The sequence below is a fragment of the Amaranthus tricolor genome, chromosome 2, assembly GCF_026212465.1.
Source record: "Amaranthus tricolor cultivar Red isolate AtriRed21 chromosome 2, ASM2621246v1, whole genome shotgun sequence".
Taxonomy (NCBI): Eukaryota; Viridiplantae; Streptophyta; class Magnoliopsida; order Caryophyllales; family Amaranthaceae; genus Amaranthus; species Amaranthus tricolor.
The window spans coordinates 35,309,070-35,320,635 of record NC_080048.1 but is presented as its reverse complement, the minus strand read 5'-3'; the positions used below and the strand labels follow the sequence as shown (position 1 = coordinate 35,320,635).

Below are 11,566 nucleotides of genomic sequence, written 5' to 3'. Positions count from 1 at the left end.
TTGGTTGTTTTGTTAGGTATTGGCTTGTTGGTTTATTTTTTCTCTAACAAATAAAAGTAGCTAATAAAATTGTCAATTTACTAAATATTTTCCTAAAACAGTTAATTTATTCGGGTACTTTAAAAACCAGCAAAATGACTACGATTTCAGTTGATCAACTGCCATTTGTCATACACCTTCAAATTCTTCACAAGCGCAAACAAAATCATATCTCTTGTTAATGTCACATATTATAACAATTAATCGTCAAAAGGCATTTAAAAAGTAATCTTATAGTAACTATCTATACCAGAAAGATTTAATAAAATGAGCTTTTTAAACAAAAAAATCCCCAAAAAAAGGTTTGGATGATTTTGAATCCCAAAATAAGTATTTTTATGTCATAGTCTAAGGTCAGGGTTTGTTCACTGTTACTGACAGAGAATAAAAGAAAAAAATAATTTATTCTATAAGCAAACTAAAGGAAGACAATTTCATAACGTTGACGGGACAAAAAACACTAAATTATGACAAAAAACACTAAGTGATTTTTTTCTTTTAATCGCTATTATTAGCAGAAAACAAACCCTGACTTTAGGCTCCGACACGAAGACGCTTATTTTTATTTTGAAAATTAAAATTTTCAGAAGTTTGTTTTGGAGGGTTTTTGTTTAAAAGCTTATTTTTATAATTTATTTCATCTATACCATACACTAGTAAAGTAGTAACCATGCATATAATTTTTATTTTTTTAACAAAACGATCTACAATTCAAAGGACGTTTCAACTTAGCTTCATTTGTCCTTCCATTAGAAGCTAAGTCAAGAAATTTCTCAACCTATCTATGTACTCTGCCTTATATTTGTCCTTCACTCCATTATGATTCATCTAACTATGGTCTACATCCATTCTTAGTAACAATGAAAGTCCATTTCAAATATTAAAACATTTACATGTAACTTAGCGATCGAGTTATACATATAACTGTTATGTTCGAATTTAATATTGATTATAAAATTTTTATTCACAATGGCTCTTCAGAGAAGGCAATTTCTATTTCTTTTTTTTTTGCGATGATAATTAATAAGATTTAAAGACACTCACTACCGTTGGCTTGTTCCTACCTACGCCTAATTTTATTCATGAATTTTTATGTCGCCTTTTCTAGCTAGTGTGACTAACAGAAAAGGTTTAAAAATTCTAATATGTAATAAGGATGTCAAAAGATCTCATCGCACTAAAAAAATTATATACAATGAGATGTTTTAAACCCTCTAAAGATGATTTGATATTTTAATTTAATATAAAAAAATCAATAAGTTTTTGTTTTGTTTTATTATTTATAATAAAATAAAATACATCCATCATTCTTTCCATAATCACATTTAGTTTTCTATTATCAAAATGTTTTAATATTTTTATATTAAATATTGATTATTAAATGTTAGGGTGAAATTTTAAACTTAATAACGATAATATATAATTATATTCTTATTCAAATATTATATATATATATATATATATATATATATATATATATATATATATATAATTTGTGCATTGTACATGTTTCTATACTAATTTATCTTTAATACAATACTATTTTCTTTATAAATCTAATAATCACCCCAATAAAGAACATAGTGTTCTGGTGTGAATTTTTATTTTAACCGCAAGCGCACGGTGTACATTTAGCTAATGAGTCAATCTTAGGGAAGCTAGTCAATTAATTTGTCCAACTCCTTAATATTGCACAACGCAAAACAAAAATATGATAGAAATGTGATTAAAAATTATCATGTGAGTCTCAAATCTTTTGGTACAATAATTAACTATCAGATTTAGATCCTATTAATTCAGTTCTCACACTCTCTTTTTATTGATTGAATTAATAAGAATTTAACTAAAATCTACCCTAAAACAAATTAAAGTTATACCTATATTGATCAGATTAACTAAGTATATTTAATTTAGGGTTAATTTACCCAATTCAATCACTTAATCCTAATTTTATAGACACTAAATTATTTTAATTAGTTTATACTTTGAATATAGAATCAAAGTATAATTCTAGAACAAGAAATTACACACTAATCGTGAAAACTAACATAAATACAATATAAATAAAACCCTAAACTTAATAAACTAAACATGATTGAAACGAATTAGAAAGCAATTAAATGGAATAATAATTAAAAAGACAAGAATAAGAACACTTAAAGAAAATAATGGTAATTAGACTTTATTGAAATGAGGAACTACAATTTATGTCTTGAAAATTTGAAGGAACTAAAGAAAACCAAAAAATTGAGTGTTACTTAAAACTAAAGAAATCTTAAAGGACTAACGGGGTGTTTGGTAAAGGTTTTTTCTATATAGGTAAGGGATTCAATTAACTTATAAGCTTACTTTTTGTTTGGTATCAAATTTAGTTAAGCGAATCCGTTACTTAAGGGTTACAAATAACCTCATTTTGTTTCCTCTCATTTAACAATGGTAACAAATTCCCTTTCTTCCCTCTTTCTATCTTGCTAAATTCAGAAACTTCGGTACACTTCTATCATAACTTTGTGTTTATCACCTGCACTTATGAAAATCAAATTTCAGCCCATGTGAATAATTTAAAATAATATATTTTATATTTTTTAAATCTAGTTTTCAGTAGTAGTAGACCCAATAATGTAGTGGAAAATTAAAATTTATTTTTGTTTTATATTTTTTAGGTTTGACTTTGTTTGTTGTAAATTGTTGTTCATCACTTTGATTACTATAGAGGCAAATAGCAAAATAATGGGAAACAATGTGTTTTCCTTACCTAATTATACCAAACAACTAATTACAATAATCCTTATCATTACCGTTACCCTTCTTTAAGACTAACTTTTTCATTTCCTTTCCACTGTTTATACCAAACACCCCTAAATGTCTAATAAAAATATTACGTCACCCTCAAAAACTAAAAATAACTTCCCATTTAAACTAATAGTATACTAGGAACGCTTTCCCCCAAGTAACTGATAAATTTATATAAAACACTTAATTAAGCTTATAAGATAAAAATATGCAAATTTATAATAAAATCCACATAATTAGTCCTAAAAATCATGAGAAAATGAGTAAAATCAATACTAATAAGTGCCAATAAATGCACTCATCATCTACCTACAATAACTGAACTTAAATCTCTTTTAATCCATTTTACTTACAAAAATATGTGACATTTAATGAAAAATCCACTCACTCACTATTTTTAATCATTGTGCTATTGCTTAAGAAGCAATGAGATAAAAGAGTAAGAGTCAACATTTACCTAAAGAGGACTTTTTAGTCAAATAATTTTATACGAATAAAAAAATAGTTGATAAAACCATAAAAAGAATCATAGATAATTAGTCCGATGATTAAGAAATTAATCTTTCACTCTTGTATCATGATTCTCATGATCTCATCGTCTCCCATAAAGATTAATTTCACATTCCCCAAACTTACCGTCAAAATTTTCTATTCTACTCCAATAAAAAAAAAAAAGTTACCCTCATAAATCATATAATACCAACTAACCTAAGCAAAGTTACCCTCATTCACTTAAGTGACTTAACTTCTCAAGCTGTGACATGCTTCATCTAAACTCCACACATTTAAATTTTCTGTATTTTAGTCACATTGTTCACCTGTCTGTAATCTCATTATATTCCCTCCAATTCATTTGGACCATTCAAAGTTTCTGGTATTATTTCTTCCTCCATTACCACTTCCTGCAAATTAACCACCCACAATGCAATTCAAAGCCATTACTTCTCCTTCTTACCTTCAAATCAAACCTCCTATTGTTAAACACATTTCTTTAACTTTCAATTTCAAACCCTTTTGCTACTCTCAATTTTGGAACCCTAAAATCTTCCATAAACCCCATAGAAATTTCCTTAAATTTGGTTGTATAAGTCCAAGTCAAGAACTTTTGGGTGATTTTGTTAATACCCATGAATCAGAATCTGAAATTAGTGAAATTGGGATTCATTCAGACAATTTGGAGGTTCGAAGTGTGGGACCCACAAATGAGGGTGATAACTTAGCTGACCAAAATGTGTGGGATCAAATGATTGAAATTGTCAGGTTTTCCGGGCCAGCTGCCGGGCTGTGGATTTGTGGACCTTTAATGAGTCTTATTGATACTGCTGTTATTGGTCAGAGTAGCTCAATTGAGCTTGCTGCTTTAGGTAAAAAAAAAAGGGGTTGAATTTTGGTTAATTGTCTTTTTTTGTGAATTATAATTAAATATTATGTAGATTTTAATGAAAATGTTGAATGGGCAGGTCCAGGAACTGTGCTTTGTGATTATATTGGATTTGTATTTATGTTTCTTTCAATTGCTACCTCCAATATGGTTGCTACTTCACTAGCCAAACAGGTCATTTGCTTTAACATTCATTTTTTGTGTATATTAGACTATAGAAGTATTTGAATTCCATTCTGTTCTATTCCATTACCTCAATGCCATTAATGACCTGTCTGTTTAGTGGTACTAATCGGTGGTAATGAAAATGATTTGTAGTGTAAATTTTCATGATATGTATCGTGTCAGTACCAACTAATACCATATGTTCATGTGGTAATGCATTTGAATGAATATTGGGAAGAAAATGAGTTTGTTGAAGGAGAATAAGTATGGCCATTAAATTTATCCAGAGATATTTTTACCAAAATTACACTAACATTTTATTACCATTCCCACCATTTAATGCATGTTACCAAACGGGCCATGTTGTTGAGGAAATGCCCAAGCTTAGTGGGCTAGTTACTCTACTACCGTATGGTTTTGGGAAGGAACTTCATTACGTTTGTATATAGCCAACTCTCCTCTTATGTGGGCTTGTACACAAAAGCTTACTGATGGTCTTGGGCTTGTTCGCATGAGCCCATGACGATTTTGCAAATGGCTCCCACCTATGGACGCTTGGGGTTGAAAGTACATGACCTTACCCTTGAGAGGTTGTTTCCATTTGACCCTTGGCTAACTTGTAAAATATGTTGCATGTAAAAGTAAAACATGTTAATTGCGTCCTGTATACTATGCTTTAAAGATGACAATATGACCTATCATTGTCACATGATTCACTGATCTCCTCGTAAAATGCGAATAAAAAACGAATTTATAGTCAGTTTTGGGCTATTTTAGGGTTATTTTGAGCGAATTTCGAATTTAAAAAGCAAATTAACTTGCAAATTATATTACACTGTGACCTACGCAGGACGTAGTCAATTGAATCCGATGAAAACCAAAACTGTCTATACATAATTGGATACTGTAAATGTCTAAGATCTTTAAGCAGTTACTGTATAATGACTCTCAATTGCGGGTTAGTGTTGCACACAAGGTCTCAATTTTCATGCCAATAATTGATGCAGGATGAGAATCAAGTGCAACATCAGATCTCCATGCTACTATTCATGGGTCTGGCTTGCGGAGTGTCACTGCTTTTGTTGACGAAATTCCTCGGTGAATGGGCTTTAACTGGTAATTAAAACTGGTACAGAAACTTGGCTGCTACCATTGTTAACTTCTCAAGAAAACACTGTTTTTTGGATTTTGATTTTGACTTTTCTTGGTATGCAACCATTTAGCTTTGTGTTTTCATCTTTTCTTTCAGTTTTTGTGGGAGTGAACAATGTTCATCTTGTGCCTGCTGCAAATACATATGTACAGGTTTGTATGCTTCTGATATAAGTTTTATCGATTATGCTTGTAAGCCTTAGTCGGTATAGGAATGACGGGATTATGTGCATATGCGGTGTGCAACGTTCATTATGTTAGACAACTGTTCCTTAGCCTCAACCATCAGCTTAAGCTTTTGGTTGAGTTGGTTACTTAACATAGTATTAGAAGCCAGCGTGACAAGAGGTCACAGGTTCGAATCCAACTACCCATTATTTAAAGTGGAATATTCAGCGCTAGGTATGAGGAGGGTATGTGTTGCATCCACGTTTCTGTTGTCATTTAAAGCGTATAATGACCATCGGAAATGATAATTCATTAAAATCAAATAAACAAATTAATTTATTAATTAAGTTAAATATCCCAATATTGCAAAATGGTTTTTTTGTGCAAAAGTATTTTTGTGGATCACGAGATTTCAAGATAAAGTTTCTGTTTTGGAAATTTGCTCAGGTCGCAGCTCGCTACTTTTGTCGCGGCCCGCAACTTTTGCGCTGGTTTTTGCAATGTTCGTTTTATTCAGTTTTGTTAGTTATGAAATAATTACCTATAGTTAATATGGTTATATTAACTGAATTATTGGGATGAATTAATTTTAAAATCGACATTGATTCGTGAATCGAAGTTGTGGTTCATGAAGTGACATATTACTTCATGAATGGTTGTGTGCTTTTCTATAAATATAGAAGACATGTGTAAGTTGTTTATTATATGAGATTTACATGGAATATACATGCAATTTCTGAATTCTTTTCTTCTTTAACACTTTACATAGAGAACTTGCAATCCTCGATTGTAAATTTCCGTTTCTACTTCCACTTAAGTTTTCTCATGTCGTTCTAAGTTCCTTGTGCTAGGAATTTAGTGTAATTCTTTGTATCTCAGAACATATTTCCGGTTTATATTCCCAAGCACCGTAGTAGGGAGGAAATGATGTTTTAGGAAAGAGCATCTCGCCTAGAATTAATATCAAGTTTACATACAAAATCTTCTTGTTATTATGTTTGATATATGGTGATTCCCGATGATGAAATTCACATTTGGTGTATGTAAAGCAAAGGTTTGAACTTGTCATATGTTTTGTAACCTACTAAGTTTATGTAACTTTATTTTATATGTTTGATTAATAAAATTAAAGTCACAATTACAACAGTTTCTAGCCCATGGGCTCTAGTGTGAGGGGCATGTTAGAGTGTATAACATATCATGCGGCCTCAACCATCGGTTTGAGCTTTTGGATGAGTTGGTTTCTTCACACATTAGACCTTGATTCAAAAAATTGTATTTAATGAACTCTTCAAGTGTCGAATGCTAGTACGTAGAATTCGGGTGTGATATTGTGTGAGGTATCTTTAAACTAAGATCTTCCCGTCTCCCTACTCTATCCCACCATCTAAAAAGCATTTTGACGAATAAATAGGAAATTTAAAGCCTCCAAAACATGCTATAGTTTTGATCTTTGCTCATACTGAAAGCATATTTCTATACTTTTCTTACAAAATATAATAGGCAGTTAGGCAAACATTTGTGAATAGTTTTTGGAGCATGTGTCCCCTTCAGTTTATTTGTTGTGATTTCCGGCTTATTTTGGTTTTTGTTTGGTGTGCTAGATTCGTGCTTTGGCATGGCCTGCTATTCTTGTCGGATCTATTGTTCAAAGTGCCAGGTAAAACAAATTGTGTATGAGACGGTTTCACTGTAAGACGCGCTTCATACATGGTTTAAGTTTCCCAACAATACAAATAATCTGCATATGGACTCCTTATTTTGAGGTTGTCTCACCGAGAGACGGTCTTTCACAATAGTAGCTCCATGTATTTTAGCATTGTGTCAGCAATATGCCTCAAAGATGTGTTAATGTACGAATGCTCCGTCTCAAATTTTCAGTTTAGGCATGAAAGATTCCCTAGGACCATTGAAGGCTTTGCTGATTGCAAGTGTTCTTAATGGTGTCGGTGATGTGGTGCTCTGTACTTTCTTGGGCTACGGGATTGCTGGTGCAGCATGGGCTACTGCAGCATCACAAGTGTGTTATTCTCGCCCCTTAAAATAGTGCAAAAATACGGTTCTAGTCACATTAGTGGTAACGGTAGTGAAAGTGGTCAATGCAGATGATTTTTCGGTCAATGCAGCCTATAAATCGTTCTCTTTGAACTCAAAAACCTCTGTGACTGCGGCCTTGTTTTTGCACTATGCCCGTAAATGTTTCTGCGTTATTACGTACTTCCTCCGTTCTATACTACTTGCTACTTTACAAGATAATGCACTATTCACTCATCACCCTTAATTTGTGATTAATTGTTAATCTATAAGTTAAAACATAGTCAAGTAGAATCTTATTTGATTCGTCTAAATGCAAAGATTATTAATATCAAATTTTTATAATTTTTCTTGTTTATAATTAGAGATATTAGATTGAATTAGTTCATTGAACTGCGTGAAAAGTCAAATGATGCAAGTATTTTGGAATGGAGGAAGTAAATGTTTGTATGCATATTTTTAAATCATGGAAATGATCTTACAGATAGTAGCAGCTTACGCAATGGTTAATACATTGAATGCGAAAGGATACAATGGCTATTCGTTTTCAATTCCATCGTATTCCGAACTTCGAGAAATATTCGAGATTGCTGCCCCAGTCTTTATAACAATGATCTCAAAGGTTTACCTTTAATGTTCGCTAAACATTTGAACATTCATTACTGATTCGACTCGATTTATATCAAACTATTGTTTATTTTATATCAGGTCGCCTTCTATGGCTTAATTATTTATTTTGCAACGTCTATGGGTACACACACAGTGGCTGCTCATCAGGTGTGCTAAACATGCTTTATGTTCAGTGATTTCCGATTTTTATTGTACCCTCGAATCGAACACGTTATATTCTCAACTGACTGTTGTGTAGGTCTTAATTAATATATATAGCATATGTTCAGTATGGGGTGAGCCCCTTTCTCAAACGGCACAATCATTTATGCCGGAGCTACTATATGGAGCCAGCCGAAGTTTAGTCAAGGTAGTTATTTTCCGTGACATTATAACTACTTACTAATTATAGATCTTATAAATGTGGTACTTGAAATATGTGTCATATGATTCGCTGATCGCCTCGCGAATTGCGAATCAAAAAAAGTAAATTATGGTCGGTTTTATACTATTTTGAGCCATTTTGAACGAATCGGGAATTCAAAAGGGAAACTAACTGGCGAATTATGTTTCACAGCTTGAAATATACTTGCTGTCAAAAACATATTTGTTCGTTGCACTTGTGGATTATAAATTACCTTAAAATTAACGGAGTTTATTTCACAAACAGGCAAGATTGCTTTTGAAGTCTCTTCTGATAATAGGAATGTGTATTGGGCTTCTTCTAGGAACTGCTGCAACAGCCGTCCCATTGTTTGCTCCCAACTTCTTCACTTCTGATCCAGCAGTGATCGGTGAGGTTAGTTAAACGCATTCTGCGCTCCTTCTTTTTATTTCTTTCGAAGGATTTTACACTAGAGATCTTGCTGTTAGAGGTACGCATTCGGGTCATTGGTGGATGTATGAAGGGGCCTCAGAATGCCTAGGCCCCACCATAAATTATAAAGACAAGTTCTTTGTTAAGACCGTCTCATCGTGAGACGGCTTAATATGGGTTGTGGCCTTGGCTCAATATTAAGTTTAAAAAAAAATGAAAAGAAAAACAGTTTTTCATTTTCTTAATTAATTTGTTACAAAAAATACATTAATTGGCCTGCTTGTATGGACCAATCTCATGATGAAACGGTCTTATACATAAATTATACTGAATTCTTATGAAATATTATAAAAGTATTGAATATCTTAATTAAAAAATGTCATGCCCCTTTTATTTCTCGCTAATTATCATAATTAATTTCGAGGACCCTTCATAGTTAAAATCCTAAGTCCGCCACTGATTCGAGGAATCTATATGTTAAAGCAGTTTTCATTTGTGTTTGGGTCGTTTCAAGTCGTAATCGAGGATTAGTTTTGATGCATTTTTAAGCCTCTATTTGCTTTAAAATAAAGGCTCTATTTTGCAGATGCACAAGGTTTCGGTTTTTTTCTTCCTTGCTGTAAGTGTGACTCCATGTATACTCCCCTGCGAAGGCACATTACTGGTAAATCTGCTCGTTTCGTGTTCATCCTATGCTCACAACTCTATTTCTTGTATTCTCAGTTGTTGTTAATGATTACTATTATTTATAGAACAATGAATCATTCGATGATGTTGAATCGAGATGCCTTTCTTTTCGTTGCACAGGCTGGCAGGGATCTCAAATTCATAAGCACGTCAATGAGCGGGTGCTTCACTTTTGGCGCACTTATATTGCTGGTAATCTAGCTGATCTTCCGTGAAATTTGCTCTTTTAGTATACCGGTTCAAAAGTAGTTGGATTTTCTCATCACTGTTAGAGTATATAAAATATTTTGGAGCCTTAACCATCAACTTAAGCTTTTAGTTGAGTTGGTTCTTTGACATGGTATAGAAACCAGCGTGACAAGAGGTCACGGGTTCGAATCTCAACCACACCTTATTTAATGTGGAATATTTAGCGCCAAGTTTGAGGAGGGCATGTGTTGCATCCACACTTCTAGCTCAAATGGCTCTCGTGTGAGGAGGCGTGTTAGAGTATATAACATATCCTGAAACCTCAACCAACAGCTTAAGGCTTAAGCTTTTTGTTGAGTTAGTTCCTTCATCCTTGACAATCTCATTATTGAGGAAACTACATGATTTTTCAAACATACTCCTATAGTCCTATGTTCTTCATTGGTCATTCTCGAGACGAGGGTCTCACCAACCGCAAGCTCTTTATTTTTTTTTTGATAAGGGTATGTTTTGCCGTTATCCAACCCTCCCCAGACCTGATCATAGCTTGAATGTGCCGGGATATACCGAGTATGATGATCTTCTTCATAATAGTTGCATTTGTGATTATTTTCATTCATCTCCAATCCCCTTGATTAAGCGGGGCCTTTTAGAGCATCAAATCATAAGCATTATCTTTGATGAGATAGAGAAATAACTTTCTCACATATTCTATCCCTCTCGGTTAATTTGCTACATGGGCATTTCCGACCAACTCTACATTAACATATCTCATTGAATCACAATTGTCTCATCTTGAATGATTCTGATAAATAATCCTGCATTTCTTCCTAATTTGACAGTTTGTGAAAAATCAAGGATTGGGTTTAGCGGGTTGCTGGAGTGCGCTCGTTTTATTTCAATGGGTAACATATTTCGTGTAAATTCGTTTTTTCATTTAGCAAATTTTCGAATCCTTCTGACCGTCTTCCTCACATTTGATAAACAGGCGCGCTTCTTGATCTCTTTAAGACGCATCCTTTCTCCGAGTGGTGTATTATACTCCGAGGATCTTGAAAGTTTTCGGTTAGCTGAGCTGAAAGCAGCTTAGTTTTACATAGATTCGACGCTGATTTTTTTCATTTAATTGATATGTTTTTTATTTTCGGGCTGCAACCGCGACACTCCTCGGAAGTCAATTTTGATATGCTACAATGAGCCTAAATGAGGCTCAGACCATTGCAAAACCTTGGTAATTAAAGTTGTGTAAAATACACTAGAAAGTCTAGAAGACTAGAAATATACTAGTAAAGTTATAAGGGTTTGATTTTATCTTTTTTGCAATTTATCATTTTAAGTTAAAAGGAGAAATGTAACTAAATTAAGTTTGATATTAGAGATATTGTCTCTTGATGAGACGACCTTAAAACAAAGAGTTTATATCCTCATAATGTGTATGAGATGGGCTATTAACCCATTTATGAAGCGCGTTTTCTAATGAAATGTTACTGTACAACATTGTACATTTGTTGCTCTAGTTATTTACTTCTTTG

General features: G+C 32.8%; 1 protein-coding gene across 2 annotated transcripts; it reads left to right on the top strand.

Annotated features, from left to right (window-relative positions):
- Positions 1 to 3,612: 3,612 nt before the first annotated feature.
- On the top strand, positions 3,613 to 11,566 carry LOC130806530 (protein DETOXIFICATION 46, chloroplastic-like). 2 transcript variants are annotated; one of them, XM_057671657.1, is made up of 14 exons: positions 3,613 to 4,196; positions 4,293 to 4,387; positions 5,386 to 5,494; positions 5,628 to 5,683; positions 7,303 to 7,358; positions 7,580 to 7,718; positions 8,217 to 8,354; positions 8,441 to 8,509; positions 8,601 to 8,711; positions 9,012 to 9,140; positions 9,745 to 9,822; positions 9,966 to 10,037; positions 10,877 to 10,939; positions 11,023 to 11,566. In XM_057671657.1, the coding sequence occupies exons 1-14, from the start codon at positions 3,755 to 3,757 to the stop codon at positions 11,122 to 11,124; spliced, it is 1,659 nt and encodes a 552-aa protein (XP_057527640.1). In that variant the 5' UTR covers positions 3,613 to 3,754; the 3' UTR covers positions 11,125 to 11,566. The 2 variants fall into 2 exon arrangements, 1 of the variants encoding a protein (XP_057527640.1); XR_009040320.1 differs by lacking the exon at positions 11,023 to 11,566 and having other exon boundaries at positions 3,619 to 4,196; positions 9,731 to 9,822.